The sequence below is a fragment of the Entelurus aequoreus genome, linkage group LG17 (genome assembly GCF_033978785.1).
Source record: "Entelurus aequoreus isolate RoL-2023_Sb linkage group LG17, RoL_Eaeq_v1.1, whole genome shotgun sequence".
NCBI lineage: Eukaryota > Metazoa > Chordata > Actinopteri > Syngnathiformes > Syngnathidae > Entelurus > Entelurus aequoreus.
This window is the reverse complement of record NC_084747.1, coordinates 28481881-28499380: the sequence shown is the minus strand read 5'-3', so window position 1 is coordinate 28499380 and position 17500 is coordinate 28481881. Positions and strand designations below refer to the sequence as shown.

General features: G+C 35.7%; 1 protein-coding gene across 1 annotated transcript in view; it reads left to right on the top strand.

Moving 5' to 3' along the window:
• adgrv1 (adhesion G protein-coupled receptor V1) overlaps nucleotides 1–17500 on the top strand; it is a 472167-nt gene that overhangs the window by 255862 nt on the left and 198805 nt on the right. Inside the window, exons 84-89 of the mRNA XM_062025438.1 lie at nucleotides 4373–4780; nucleotides 4873–5045; nucleotides 9093–9339; nucleotides 9475–9614; nucleotides 12303–12463; nucleotides 16938–17038. Of these exons, the coding sequence (XP_061881422.1) occupies nucleotides 4373–4780; nucleotides 4873–5045; nucleotides 9093–9339; nucleotides 9475–9614; nucleotides 12303–12463; nucleotides 16938–17038 (1230 nt within the window). The remainder of the gene's footprint in view (nucleotides 1–4372; nucleotides 4781–4872; nucleotides 5046–9092; nucleotides 9340–9474; nucleotides 9615–12302; nucleotides 12464–16937; nucleotides 17039–17500) is intronic.

Below are 17500 nucleotides of genomic sequence, written 5' to 3'. Positions count from 1 at the left end.
CGACACACACCTTCATTTATGTACACTTAAATTAGGGAACACAACAACAGATTGCATATCATATATAAACAAAATTAAATTTTCAAAATAAGCCTTTGAGGACTTCCCATCTTTTTTTTAATGTTTTTTGGCATCATTATCGTTTTCAACCATATAACTTTCTAAAGTTAAAAAATACTGAATAAATGTTTTAAAGAAAGTAATACTAAGTGAATATCTGTTTTTGGCCTTAAAAATAAACCTTTCACCGAGTACTATAATTAAATTGACTAAATCATGACTGTCAATGAAATCTCCTAAAATAACAGAAACCACATCAAGCTTCATAAACAAACCAATCTTTAAACACATTTCTTCAACTTCCACCCAACACGAAGACACGATATGACAATACCAAAACAAATGCAGGGTGGATTCAGACTCCTGACAACAAAATCGGCAATCATCTGACTCTGTCATATTCCATAGTTTTAACATTTTTCCCGTGGGTAAGAAGTTATAAATAATTTTAATTTGAAAATAACGATTTTGCACATCGATAGTAGTTTTGTAGATTAATTTGAATAGGGCATCCCACGGCAACGGGCAGTCAAAAAAGTCCACCCATTTTCCATATGTGTTATATGGGGCAGCCTTCAAGGATTTCTTTATTAAATAAAAATGATATTAGATAAAAATGATATATTTTTCTATTTATTTTAGTTCCTTTTTGCCAACTAGAATTTCTTATTAGAGGTTTACAAACTAATAATTTATATATATATATATATATATATATATATATATATATATATATATATATATATATATATATATATATATATATATATATATATATATATATATATATATATATATATATATATATATATATATATATATATATATATATATATATATATATATATATATATATATATATATATATATAGGGCCGTACGTTTTGACACCCCTGGTTTAAATGACCTGATAGCACTTTAACATGTTCATTTTGGAGATTAAAGGAAGAAAGTGCACTCAACACAAATCCGAACCTCACAGATACATTTTCGCCTGCTTTTATCTTCTTCACTTTTATCCGATGCTGACTAAAAAGCTCTGGTCTGAATCAAAGGCATTGTTTAGTCAACTCGATTCAGTCTAGTTGTTATTTTCAACCCAACCCGAGTGCATCTGCAGTCATGCTCACAGTGCAAGATCGACGAATTGGGCCGCACATTTTTCTGCAAAATGCTAACGGTTTAACAGTGTACCTTGAACAGTAAACCCTCGTTTTTCACTGTTAATTAATTGGTTCTTAGCCTGATCGTGATAAATTAAAAAAAAATGCTTTAAAAAAACAAAACAGCGAAAGATTGAAACTTTAAAGCGCAGTGTGGCGAGGGATGACTGTTATCACATAGGAGGGATGTCATTAAAATTCAGACAAAAATGCATTTTTAAGATGATAAATAAATAAATTTAAAAATATATAAAATAAATAGATGAAATAAATAAATAAAAATCCATCCAGCCATCCATTTTCTTCCGCTCGGCCCTTACGGCAGGGTTCCCCAACCTTTTTTCCCCCAGGGGCCGGTTTAATGTATGCCGTAGTTTCACGGACCGGATTTCTACGTGTGGCAGATAAAAACAGCAAAAAAATGAGCATGAAAATTTTTCCTTTGGCTACAATCTGGCACATTTACATTTTGTATGTCCATTAATGTGCACTCTCCCATGTACTATAACAAAGGAGTTGTAATATACATCTATTAACAAGCTTATTGGGGTTTTTAGTGGGACAGGCGAAACTTAAAGGCCTACTGAAATGAGATTTTCTTATTTAAACGGGGATAGCAGATCCATTCTATGTGTCATACTTGATCATTTTGCGATATTGCCATATTTTTGCTGAAAGGATTTAGTAGAGAACATCGACGATAAAGTTCGCAACTTTTGTTCGCTGATAAAAAAAAGCCTTGCCTGTAACGGAAGTAGCGTGACGTCACAGGTTGAAGGGCTCCTCACATCTGCACATTGTTTAGACCAGCAGCGAGAGCGATTCGGACCGAGAAAGTGACGATTACCCCATTAATTTGAGCGAGGATGAAAGATTCGCGGATGAGGAAAGTGACAGTGAAGGATTAGAGTGTAGTGCAGGACGCCAGGGTGTATCTTTTTCGCTCTGACCGTAACTTAGGTACAAGCTGGCTCATTGGATTCCACACTTTCTCCTTTTTCTATTGTGGATCACGGATTTGTATTTTAAACCACTTCGGATACTATATCCTCTTGAAAATGAGAGTCGAGAACGCAAAATGGACATTCACAGTGACTTTTATCTCCACGACAATACATCGGTGAAGCACTTTAGCTTTGGAGCTAACGTGATAGCATCGTGCTTAACTGCGGATAGAAACAGAAGAAACATGACCCTGACTGGAAGGATAGACAGAAGATCAACAATACTATTAATACTAGTACTATCAGGAGACACCGACCCAAACACTGGACCTGTATCCACACGGTTAATGCTGTCCAGCCTGGCGAAGCCTAGCAATGCTGTTGCTAACGACGCCATTGAAGCTAACTTAGCTACGGGACCTCGACAGAGCTATGCTAAAAACATTAGCTCTCCACCTACGCCAGCACTCATCTGCTCATCACCACCCGTGCTCACCTGCGTTCCAGCGATCGACGGAAGGACGAAGGACTTCACCCGATCATCAATGCGGTTGGCGGCTAGCGTCGGATAGCGCGGCTGCTATCCAAGTCAAAGTCCTCCTGGTTGTGTTGCTGCAGCCAGCCGCTAATACACCAATCCCACCTACAACTTTCTTCTTTGCAGTCTTCATTGTTCATTAAACAAATTGCAAAAGATTCACCAACACAGATGTCCAGAATACTGTGGAATTTTGAGATGAAAACAGAGCTATTTTGTATTGGATTCAATGGTGTACTAATACTTCCGTTTAGCTAGTGACGTCACGCGCTTACGTCATCATACATAGACGTTTTCAACCGGAAGTTTAGCGGGAAATTTAATATTGCACTTTATAAGTTAACCCGGCCGTATTGGCATGTGTTGCAATGTTAAGATTTCATCATTGATATATAAACTATCAGACTGCGTGGTCGGTAGTAGTGGGTTTCAGTAGGCCTTTAAGTCGGAGGAAATACGGTACTTTATAAATTAATTATTGTTTCTGTGCGCCCCGGGAGCAAATGCGTCACGGACCGGTACCGGTCCTCGGACCAGTGGTTGGAGACCACTGCCTTACATGGTTGCGGGGGGTGCTGGAGCCTATCTCAGAATCATCTATATATATTTGTATATATAATCAGACAAACATTTTTGTGTCCAGTCAACCTAGAAAATAGGCAACTCACAGACACCAAGGGGCATAGTTACTGTATATTGGTATTGCTATTAAATGCTGTACTATATTCCACAATTAATTTTAGTGTGGCACTTTTCAGATGAATAAAGCAGTGTTTTTCAACCACTGTGCTGAGATACAGTCTGGTGTGCCGTGAGAGATAATCTAATTTCACCTATTTGGGTTAAAGATATTTTTTGCAAACCAGTAATTATACTCTGCAAATTATGTGTTGTTGTTGAGTGTCGGTGCTGTCCCGAGCTCAGCAGCGTAACCGTGTAATACTCTTCCATATCAGTAGGTGACAGTGCTTTGTAGATGTCGGAAACAGCGGGAGGCAGTGTGCAGGTAAAAAGGTTTCTAATGCTTAAGCCAAAAATAAACAAAAGGTGAGTACCCCTAAGAAGAGGCATTGAAGTTTAGGGAAGGCTATGCAGAACGAAACTAAAACTGAACTGGCTACAAAGTAAACAAAAACAGAATGCTGGACGACAGCAAAGACTTACTGTGGAGCAAAGATGGCGTCCACAAAGTACATCCGAACATGACATGACAATCAACAATGTCCCCACAAAGAAGGATAAAAAACAACTGAAATATTCTTGATTGCTAAAACAAAGTAGATGCGGGAAATATCGCTGAAAGGAAGACATGAAACCGCTCCAGGAACATACCAAAAAAAAGAGAAAAAGACACCAAAATAGGAGCGCAAGACAAGAACTAAAACACTACACACAGGAAAACACCAAAAACTTCAAAATAAGTCAGGGCGTGATGTGACAGGTCATGACAGTACACCTACTTTGAGACAAGAGCTATAGTGATGCATGGTTAGTTATGGTTTAAAGTCATATCCAACAATTGCGACAACAACTTTTTACTGTTAACTGAGTTTCGTTTTTTAATGATTTTTGCTGGTGGTGTGTTCTCAAAAAAAGGTTGAAAAACACTGGAATAAACCATTTCTTATGTTAAGTCCATCTGACAAACACAATCTATTTCCCCTCCAGGAGCTTCCCAGGGAGGATGTGTTTGGACCGTATGTAATCCATCCAGCTAAAGCCGGAATGGACTTCCCTCGGCAGGACGGCATGCTGACCTTTGACCCAGGATACCGCAACGCATCTCTGGACATTTATCTAACCCCCGACATGGCGTCACCCTTACCCAGGCCTAAGCGCTTCCAAGTGGAGCTGTTCGACGCCACAGGGGGCGCCAGAGTGCACCCGGAGTTCGGCCTGGCCAACGTGACGCTGGTGTCCAATGTTGCCAGTGCAGCGATGTGGGCCCTCCTGGGGACCTTGCATCAACCTCTCAATAGGACCATACTGAACCAGATGTTGCATGGACTCATCGAGCGGGCGGCGACTATGTTGTCTTCAGAACAGATGACGGCTGTGCTTGAAGCTTTGGAGAAGGTGATGTGACAAAACTCACTAATTAGTTAGCAACAAACAACCCTAGTCATTGTCTTCTTGAAATTCATCTTGCATCTATTTGCCTGACCCAGGTCCTTGCGGTGTCCGAGAGCACCTCTATGCACCAAAGCAGCCGCAATTTGACCTATGACCTGCTATGCACGTTGGTTAACCCCGGCAGAGACGACACGCGGGGCCTGAGCCACCTTGCAGACGTGGCCGAACGATTCGCCTTCTCCCTCCTGGCACGCAGTGGCTGTGACATGTGAGTGTGCCAAACACGATGAATGCTCTGAGTGGATTCAAACAATTTTGAATTCATATTTTTGTCTACTTTTTTTTTTCTCAAATCTCTCAATCAACATCAGTCATGAATAAAAATAGTCACCACTTTGCGTTTTTGTTTTACCAATTGAATGCCCATTTGTATGGAAGCCTGTTTTCCCAACACATAAAGATACCTCAATGGTAAGTCATAATTATGAGATAAAAAGTCAAAATTATGAGTTAAAAAGTCAATGAGTTAAAAAGTCATAATTTTGAGATAAAAAGTCTAAATTATGAGATAAAAAGTCAATTATGAGATAAAAAGTCAAAATTATGAGATAAAAAGTCAAAATTATGAGATAAAAAGTCAAAATTATGAGATAAAAAGTCAATTATGAGATAAAAAGTCAAAATTATGAGATAAAAAGTCATAATTATGAGATAAAAAGTCAATTATGAGATAAAAAGTCATAATTATGAAATAAAAAGTCAAAATTCTGAGATAAAAAGTCTAAATTATGAGATAAAAAGTCTAAATTATGAAATCAAAAGTCAATTATGAGATAAAAAGTCAAAATTATGAGATAAAAAGTCAATTATGAGATAAAAAGTAATCATTATGAGATAAAAAGTCAATTATGAGATAAAAAGTCAAAATTATGAGATAAAAAGTCTAAATTATGAGATAAAAAGTCAAAATTATGAGATGAAAGTCAAAATTATGAGATAAAACGTCAAAATTGTGAGATAAAATGTCAAAATTATGAAATAAAAAGGTCAATTATGAGATAAAAAGTCATAATTATGAGATAAAAAGTCAATTATGAGATAAAAAGTCGATTATGAGATAAAAAGTCAAAATTATGAGATAAAAAGTCAAAATTATAAGACAAAAGTCAAAATTATGAGATAAAATGTCAAAATTGTGAGATAAAAAGTCAAAATTATGAAATAAAACGGTCAATTATGAGATAAAAATTCATAATTATGAGATAAAAAGTCACATTTGTAAAAATAAAAGTCAATTATGAGATACAAAGTCAAAAATTATGAGATAAAAAGTCAAATTTGTGAAATAAAAAGTCATATATATATATATTTTAATATTCATATATATATATATATTTATTTTAATACATAGGGCTTAATTTATATATATAGGGACGGCGTGGCGAAGTTGGTAGAGTGGCCGTGCCAGCAATCGGAGGGTTGCTGGTTACTGGGGTTCAATCCCCACCTTCTACCATCCTAGTCACGTCCGTTGTGTCCTTGGGCAAGACACTTCACCCTTGCTCCTGATGGCTGCTGGTTAGCGCCTTGCATGGCAGCTCCCGCCATCAGTGTGTGAATGTGTGAATGTGGAAACACTGTCAAAGCGCTTTGAGTACCTTGAAGGTAGAAAAGCGCTATACAAGTATAACCCATTTATATATATATATATATATATATATATATATATATATATATATATATATATATATATATATATATATATATATATATATATATATATATATATATATACTGTATATATATATACTGTATATATATATACACACACACATGAAATAATGTTAAAAATAAAATCTAAATATTAAGAATAATGGTAGTAATAATAGCAATAAATACTGTGCAATAATAAGTAATACTAATGAAGAGTTGTCAACTAATGAATCAATCATCAAAGTTTATTTGTATAGCCCAGGGGTGTCAATTGTGGCCCGCCAGCGTCAGCGGACGCCCAAAAAGCAATTTTTGTGTGTTATTTCATAGTTTTTAATAACAGGCAGCTGTTTTGATAGTTGTAATTTTGTCGACACTGGTCGCCATTAAAAGTAAATCTTTACTTGTACTTGAATGTGAAAGTGGGCACAGTGTCAACCTATATGACCTAATCCAAACAACCTTTCCTAGTCATGGTGCAGGAAAAAACAAATTCAACTAGCACAAAAATTCAACAAACATGGTCAACAATAGCACATTCTGCTCATTGAACTTTGTGGATATTATAACAAAAATTCCACTGAGCATACAAAAACTAAACACACACTTATCCATGTTTGGTGCATCTTAGCTGCTTGATATTTCTGATTGATTACAAAACGTTGCGGTTGTCATAGATGTACAAAAGGTAGGAGTCAAATTTTCACATACTCTTAATAACCAATTATAATAATAATTAATTATATAATAATTATATTATTATAATGTGTAATCATATATATATATATAAATATATATATATATATATATATATATATATATATATATATATATATATATATATATATATATATATATATATATATATATATATATATATGTACATATATGTACATATACCTGTGTATATACATACACACACACATTTTATTATTTATGTTTTATTTATTTTATTTTATATATATATATATATATATATATATATATATATATATATATATATATATATATATATATATATATATATATATATATATATATATACTGTCGCGATCAAAAGTTCACCAAAAACATTCATGAAGTTTTTTTTTTTTAATGAATTTATTATGGGTCTACTGAACATGTGACCAAATCTGCTTGGCAAGTTTCACTGCAATAAGGCACTTTTGGTAGCCATCCACAAACTTCTGGCAAGCTTCTGCTAGAATTTATGACCACTCCTCTTCACAAAATCGGTGCAGTTCAGCTACGTTTGTTGGTTTTCTGACAGGGACTTGTTTCTTAAGCATTGTCTAGCATAATACTTCCACCACCATGCTTGACCATAGGAATGGTGTTCATGGGATTAAAGGCTTCACCTTTTCTCCTCCAAACATACTGCTGGGTATTGTGGCCAAACAGCTAAATTTTTGTTTCATCTGACATCACATGGACAAAGATAAGACCTTCTGGAGGAAAGTTCTGTGGTCAGATGAAACAAAAATGTTGCTGTTTGGCCACGATATCCAGCAATATGTTTGGAGGAGAAAAAGTTAGGCCTTTAATCCCAGGAACACCATGCCCACCGTCAATCATGATGGTGGTAGTATTATTCTCTGGGCCTGTTTTGCTGCTAATGGAACTGGTGCTTTACAGAGAGTAAATGAGACAATGAAAACCTCCAAATTCTTCAGGACAACCTAAAATCATCAGCCCAGAGGTTGGGTGTTCCAACAGGACAATGACCCCAAACACACGTCAAAAGTGGTAAAGGAATGGCTTAAATCAGGCTAGAATTAAGGTTTTAGAATGGCCTTCCCAAAGTCCTGACTTAAACGTGTGGACAATGCTGAAGAAACAAGCCCAGGTCAGAAAACCACCAAATTTAGCTGAACTGCACCAATTTTGTCAAGAGGAGTGGTCAAAAATTCAAGCAGAAGCTTGCCAGAAGCTTATGGATGGCTACCAAAAGTGCCTTATTGCAGTGAAACTTGCCAAGGGACATGTAACCAAATATTAACATTGCTGTATGTATACTTTTGACCCAGCAGATTTGGTCACATTTTCAGTAGACCCATAATAAATTCATAAAAGAACCAAACTTCATGAATGTTTTTTGTGACCAACAAGTATGTGCTCCAATCACTCTATCACAAAAAAATAAGACTTGTAGAAAGTATTGGAAACTCAAGACAGCCATGACATTATGTTCTTTACAAGTGCATGTAAACTTTTGATTGCGACTGTATATGTATATTTACATCCAATCCAATCCACTTTAATTATATAGCACATTTAAACAACAAAAAACTTTCCAAAGTGCTGCACAACAATATTAAAAACAGTATTAAAAACAATATTAAAAACAATAATCAAATATTATCCTTAGCTCCACCAATGACTGAATAAAAACAAAAAATAAATAAGAATAGAACCAATATAAAAACAATATAAAAATAAATATGAATAAAAAGTATTTTAAAGGGTGTACATGCAGTGGGCTTGTACACTCCAGGTACGGTATAACCCTTAATCACAAGTGCCTCAAAGGGTTCCACAAACCACGACGACATCCCCCTGATCTGAACCCATATTAAATGTTTCTTTTTCATGTTTTTCCCAGAGGGGGTTATATCCTGGACACGTGTGCACACATGTCCATGTCTGCCTTCCAGTGGTACCCCACGCAGATCAATGGACACAAATTCCGGGGTCGCAATGCAGACTTCTTGCAGCTTCCGGACACGTTGCTGCCAGTGCCGGCCGCCACCATCCCTGACTGTGGCAACCTCAGCCGCATTCAGATGATCGAGTTCCAAACTGAACTCTGGTTTCTCGCCAATGACACGACAAATGCCCTCAACGGCAAGGTAGGGTTTTGACGTCCGCTCAGTCTTAAGCTTAGAGGGTGTCGCAGTGCTCTGTTCAAATCAGCAGATGGCAGTCTTGGCCCATACTAAAAAAAAAACAGCCATGTTTACCCACACTGCAGTTTCTGTCTACAGGTTTTTTCAGTCAGCTTACAGGACAAGAAGTCAAGGCCCCTTGGAGATGGTATAGAGGTGATATACCGTATCCACACTGCCGGTCAGCCGCTCAAACCAGGACGTTCTATGTGCCTTCTCTGGAACCAGACTACTTCAAGGTAGTCCACCGCAAACACAAGCACAATGCAAAAACTGAAATCTAAGTAAGATGAAATATCTCAAATAAGGGTGATATTTGCTCATTTTATGTCTGATAAGATCATTCTTCTCACTAAGCAGATTTTATGTTAGAGTGTTTTACTTGTTTTAAGTGTTTAGGTCTCAGTAAGATATTACAGCTTGTTGCTGAGATTTTATGACCTATATTGAGTAAAACATGCTTGAAACTAGAATATCAACTGTTGCAAAGCTGTGTCATCAACACTCACAAGTATAAAACTGCTTTTTCAAAGTAATAATTTCTTATTTCAAGCATGAAATTAAACATCATGACGTTGACACAATTGTGTCTCATAATTAAAACAGATGACAGCCAAATGGACTTTGCTGTTTTATTTTCAATGAAACAATAGAAAATATGTACTCATAGTAGTACAGTTGGCACAGTACAGTAAACTGACTGTTAATATTTAAACATTTAACATTTCAAACAATTTTGAACAGAAATAATGCATGCACATTCAGGTAAATTCTTCAAAATTACAATTAAAAAAATTTGGCTGGGGGACTGGGCTGTATATATAAAAAAAAACCATAAATCTTTCTTTCCGGGTGTCATATTTTTTTTTCTATCAAGAAAAGTGCACTTGTTAAGTGAGAATATACTTATTTTAAGGTATTTTTGGGTTCATTGAGGTTAGCTAATTTTACTTGTTTTGGAAAGTCTTGACAAGCCAAATTTTCGTGTTCTATTGGCAGTTTAATGTTGCTTAGTTCAAGTAAAATACCCCTAATTTTTTTATTTTTTTCTCTTGTTTTTTAACTTTAACTTTTTGCAGTGCAGGCACATCCTAGACTTTGATGAACTCAAATATCAAAGTCTAGCTTGCAATTTCGTGTACAATGACAATAAAGATATATTCTATTCTATTCTATTCTAAATAAAATCTAAATAAATGTTACATTTGTCCGTCATTCTCACATTGCTGGCTGAGATCATTCTCAATCCTTATTGTAAGACAAGAACACATATGTTTTCCTTTTTTTGTACATTCTAATTCATAAATAAACGTTAGCAGGAGTCAGCTAACAATGGAGCCAATGGAAGTCACTAAATTTCACCTAAAAAACCTCCATTATTGTTTTATATACATACTGTAAGTATATATGTAATGTGGTAACATTCATAATAACATGTCATAATTACGTATTTTGCTCATTTTAAGCATATGGCGGCGTATTTTTTCACAGATGCATCACATTAGCTATTTCCTCCAACAAAAACAATATTGCTAATACTTGTATAATGTTCAGGTCATGTAAATGGAGTATCGTTGGCGGATTTTGGATGTTTTTTAGAGGGCTTTTTGGGTGCAATGGATTACGACTTAGAATTAGAGATGTCCGATAATGGCTTTTTTGCCGATATCCGATATTCCGATATTGTCCAACTCTTAATTACCCATACCGATATCAACCGATACCGATATATACAGTTGTGGAAGTAACACATTATTATGCCTAATTTTGTTGTGATGCCCCGCTGGATGCATTAAATAAACAATGTAACAAGGTTTTCCAAAATAAGAGAACAACTTCAACTCAAGTTATGGAAAAAAGTGCCAACATGGCACTGCCATATTTATTATTGAAGTCACAAAGTGCATTATTTTTTTTAACATGCCTCAAAACAGCAGCTTGGAATTTGGGACATGCTCTCCCTGAGAGAGCATGAGGAGGTTGAGGTAGGCGGGGTTAGGGGGGGCGGGTTTGAGGTGGGGGGGATAGGGGGTAGCGGGGGTTGTATATTGTAGCGTCCCGGAAGAGTTAGTACTGCAAGGGGTTCTGGGTATTTGTTCTGTTGTGTTACGGTGCGCATGTTCTCCCGAAATGTGTTTGTCATTCTTGTTTGGTGTGGGTTCACAGTGTGGCGCATATTTGTAGCAGTGTTAAAGTTGTTTATACGTCTACCCTCAGTGTGACCTGTATGGCTGTTGACCAAGTATGCCTTGCATTCACTTGTGAGTGTGTGAAAAGCCATAGATATTATGTGACTGGGTCGGCACGCAAAGGCAGTGCCTTTAAGGTTTATTGGCGCTCTGTACTTCTTCCTACGTCCGTGTACACAGCAGCGTTTTAAAAAGACATACATTTTACTTTTTGAAACCTATACCGATAATTTCCAATATTACATTTTAAAGCATTTATCGGCCGATAATATCGGCAGTCCGATATTATCGGACATCCCTACTTAGAATGCATTAAAAAAAAACAAAAAAACATGTTTTCTTTTCTTTCATAAGGATTGTGATTGATAGGCAAAATTCCAAAAACTGCAATTCCCCTTTAAGGACTCAAGCACACGCTCAACATTTGTCTGCAACCCTGCAAATCGACCCTCGCACATTGACTTTAATGAGGACATCGTGGAGGTCTAAATTGGGGCCGTTTCGACTTTTGCTGGCACACTTTTATTATTTCAATAACCACAGTGCCGAGAGACGGGATTAAGAGAAGGGTTGAGAGAAGTCAAGTAGCCGCGGGCAAGGGAAGGACACAGAAACCTTTGTGTCGGTCTTCTTGTTATGCAGCCTTATATAAACACGATTGTGGTGGCCAAAATGCCTGTGACCTTGTTTTGTAATATTGTTGATTTAATGACTGTGCCACTCCTGTCCTTCCTCCAGCTGGTCGTCTGACGGTCAGTACTGCAGGCTTGTGAAAGAGAGCGGGAGCTATGTGGAGTGCGCCTGCTCCCACATGTCCGTCTACACGGCCTATGCCCAGTTTGCCCCCCTGGCATCATACGACCAGGCCTTCTATGCCTCGGGGTTCATCTGCATCTCTGGTATGACACCTCACACGACGACCACTCACGCCTGTTCATTTTTGAGTCACTCACAAAAAGGTGCACAGCCCAACCTCGATTTACCAACTTAATCGGTTCTTAAACATGGTTTCGTAAATCGAAAAGTTTGTATAGAAGCAAATTCCTCCTTAAGAAACAATGTAAATATGAATAATGGGTTCTAGCCTTGACAAAAGTCAATATTTTAGTGAAGGTTTGTACACTTTGAACAAACTATAAAGTACTGTATATCAAACAAACACAACAAAGAGGTAGTGTTGTCCCAATACCAATATTTTGGTACCGTTATTTCGATACTTTTCGGTACTTTTCTAAATAAAGGGAACCCCCCCCAAAAATTGCATTATTGGCTTTTTTTTATTTAATTTTTTATCTTAGGGTACATTAAACATATGTTTCTTATTGCAATTTAGTCCTTAAATAAAATAGTGAACATACTAGACAGCTTGTCTTTTAGTAGTAAGTAAACAAACAAAGGCTCCTAATTAGTCTGCTGACATATGCAGTAACATATTGTGTCGTTTCTCATTCTATTTTGTCAACATTATTAAGGACAAGTGGTAGAACATTGATTATTAATCTACTTGTTCATTTACTGTTAATATCTGCTTACTTTCTCTTTTAACATGTTCTATCTACACTTCTGTTAAAATGTAATTGTCACTTATTCTTCTGTTGTTTGATACTTTACATTAGTTTTGGATGATACCACAAATTTGGGTATCAATCCGATACCAAGTAGTTACAGGATCATACATTGGTCATATTCAAAGTCCTCATGTGTCCAGGGACATATTTCCTGAGTTTATAAACATAATATACATTTAAAAAAAACAAAAGATGTTGTGATGCCAAAAAATATCAACGTAATCATAGTAGTATCGACTAGATACGTGCCTGTACTTGATATCATTACAGTGGATGTTAGGTGTAGATCAGCCAATGGCGTTTGTTTACATTTTGATGCCGGTGAGTTACAGTGTGTAGTGAAGCATGTTTAGCTATTCCTCGTAAGAAACTTACGGTACTTTATTTGTCGCCATGGAGACGAGTATTAGTGATTTAGAAGTAGCTAAAACACTGCCGACGGCAGATGGACTTTAGCCGCTAGCTAGCTAGCCATGTCTTAAAGCACCTCTTCCTGAGGGCGTTTCAGTGTTATAACTTCACCTTTATCTTTAGTTTTTAAGCCAAAATGCGTCCGTTCTTCCTTTTCTGTCTACACACTGTGTCTGCTTGTAAGTACTCCGTGATTATGCGCTGCCGAACATGCTCCTCTGCTTGTAAAGAAGCAATGACACGACGTGATGACGCGGCGCGGGGTTGGGGTAGTGGTGGGGTGCGAGACAGGTACGTTTCAGAGGCGGTATAGTACCGAAAATGATCCATTATTATCGCGGTACTATACTAATACCGGTATACCGTACAACCCTACAAAGAGGTGACAAATTAACTTTCTCTTTATGAACAAACCAAAACAACAACAATTAAAAGCCATTTTTAGAATAACATTTTTGAAATCCCACAAATGTAACATTTTGCCGAACGCGCTTGCAAAATTTAGGGAGTTTTCGTTCATCTTAAGGGCCTCAAAAAGGCGTCCAAACCGGAAAGATAAAAACAATAATAATAATGATAATGAAAACATTGCAATTTCAGTAGGGACCTTGCTGTGCTTGCTGCTGTCCTCTGTATGCACTGCTCTGCTGCCAACACGCACACATACAGGAGTCCCTTTGGTGCCCTCACAAATGATCAGAAATCACAAGAATCCTTAACTATAACAACCATATTGCTACAACTATAAAAATGGGACCCATTACCTCCCTGCCTGGCACTCAGTATCAAGGGTTGGAATTGGGGGTAAATCACCAAAAATGATTCCCGGGGGCGGCCACCGCTGCTGTTCACTGCTCCCCTCACCTCCCAGGGGGTGATCAAGGGTGATGGGTCAAATGCAGAGAATTATTTCGCCACACCTCGTGTGTGTGTGACAATCATTGGTACTTTAACTTTAACGTAATAATGAATATGAATGACTGGCAAACGTTGGCAAACGATTAGCTGAGGATAAAGGAATAGCGTAAATGAAATAGCCTCCATGTTTTTTTTGACCTAATGAATATTCCTGAGCACTTTCTAGTACATATGTGTATACATATATATATATATATATATATATATATATATATATATATATATATATATATATATATATATATATATATATATATATATATATATATATATATATATATATATGTATGTATGTATGTATGTATACATATATACCTGTATGTATATATATTAGGGCTGTGAATCTTTGGATGTCCCACGATTCAATTCAATATCGATTCTTGGGGTCACAATTCGATTCAAAATTGATTTTTTTTCAATTCAACATGATTCTCGATTCAAAAACTATTTTTTCCCGATTCAAAATGATTCCCTATTCATTCAATACATAGGATTTCAGCAGGATCTACCCCAGTCTGCTGACATGCAAGCAGAGTAGTAGATTTTTGTAAAAAGCTTTTATAATTGTAAAGGACAATGTTTTATCAACTGATTGCAATAATGTCAATTTGTTTTAACTATTAAATGAACCAAAAATATGACTTATTTTATCTTTGTGAAAATATTGGACACAGTGTGTTGTCAAGCTTATGAGATGCGATTGTTCCCTTTTTTTATTTTTTATAAATGTCTAATGATAATGTCAATGAGAGATTTTTAATCACTGCTAAGTTGAAATTGTAACTAATATTGATACTGTTGTTGATAATATTCATTTTTGTTTCACTACTTTTGGTTTGTTTTGTGTCGTGTTTGTGTCTCCTCTCAATTGCTCTGTATATTGCAGTTCTGAGTGTTGCTGGGTCAGGTTTGGTTTTGGAATTGGATTGCATTGTTATGGTAGTGCTGTGTATTGTTTTGTTGGATTGATTAATAAAAAAAAATAAAAATAAAAAAATAAAATAAAAAATGTATTAAAAAAATAAATAAAAAAATCAAGTTTTAAAAAATAAGAATTGATTCTTAATCGCACAACGTGATAATCGCGATTTGAATTTGAATATATATATATATATATATATATATATATATATATATATATATATATATATATATATATATATATATATATATATATATATATGTATATATATATGTATATATATATATATATATATATATATATATATATATATATATATATATATATATATATATATATATATATATATTCAAATTCAAATCGCGATTATCACGTTGTGCGATTAAGAATCAATTCTTATTTTTTAAAACTTGATTTTTTTATTTATTTTTTTAATACATTTTTTATTTTATTTTTTTATTTTTCATATATATATATATATATATATATATATATATATATATATATATATATATATATATATATATATATATATATATATATATATATATATGTATATATATATATATATATATATATATGACAACCTAAAATCATCATCTTGGGCGCAGTTGGGTGTTCTAACAGGACAATGACCACAAACACACGTCAAAAATGGTAAAGGAATGGCTAAATCAGGCTAGAAATAAGGTTTTAGAATGGCCTTCCCAAAGTCCTGATTTAAACATGTGGACAATGCTGAAGAAACAAGTCCATGTCAGAAAACCAACACATTTAGCTGAGCGGCACCAATTTTGTCAAGAGGAGTGGTCAAAAATTCAACCAGAAGCTTGCCAGAAGCCTTTTTGCAGTGAAACTTGCCAAGAGACATGTAAGCAAATATTAACATTGCTCTATGTATACTTTTGACCCAGCAGATTTGGGCACATTTTCAGTAGACCCATAATAAATTCATAAAAGAACCAAACTTCATGAATGTTTTTTGTGACCAACAAGTATGTGCTCCAATCACTCTATCACACAAAAATAAGAGTTGTAGAAATGATTGGAAACTCAAGACAGCCATGACACTATGTTCTTTACAAGTGTAACTTTTGATCGCGACTGTATAAGACCGCCCACAAAACTGTCTGTAAAACATAATTTTACAGACCAGCTTCATCATTATTACTTTATAATTGCTAACACTTTTTCCCAATGTCCGTGTGAGCAGCCAAATATGTCTAGATCACTGGCGTACAGGTATGTGAGTGACAGGACGAAAAGCTCTGCTCCCATAGGGAGAGGTCGTTTTAGCGGCCCCTGTTTGTTTAAATGTATGAGTCTATACCCTAAGTACACTAAAAGACAAAATGCTTTTTCCAGTGAAATAGTACCGTCTTATATTCGGGTCAATATTATAGCCTGTGAGTGACTGGCGACCCACGACCTCGAACAGGATAATAAAAATAAAAATGAAGAAATTAATAATTTAGGGCTTAACCGTATATATAAAAGTTGCATGGGATTAATTTGTTTACATTTTTTAACAATCCGTGTTTTCCCTTTTTTCAGGCTTTGCACTGGCTGTCATAGCCCACGTCCTGTGCACCCGTTTCCCAATGTTTGCTGCCAAACTGCTGGTTCACATGATGCTGAGCTGCCTGGGGACACAGGTAATGTGATAGAGTCATTTTTAATGGGGCTTGAAAGTGTGACATGGAAAAGCAATGCATGGCGGTTCTTGCTGGCCTCTGAATAGCTCACGCACAAGGCTGAATGCAAGGGCTTGTCTTAAAGTTTAGTCGTCTTCTTTAACAACTTCAATAATACTAATAATAATAATAAAATATTTTATTTGTAAAAGCACTTTACATTGAACAAACAATCTCAAAGTGCTACAGTGCATTAAAAAAAACAAGTGCAACTTTATTACACCTTGGAGCGCTTTTTCCGGTCCATTGTTTTTCCTGCTTTCCCTATCTGCGCCTAATGACTGAGCTACGTGACGTCATTTCTTGTGATGTCTCACGGGGCATTTCTGGTCGGGACGGGATTCGTTCCCAGGGATTCGAATAAAGAACCAACTCTTTATCTTTACTATAGTGGTCTCGATAACGGGTACCGGTTCTCAAAAA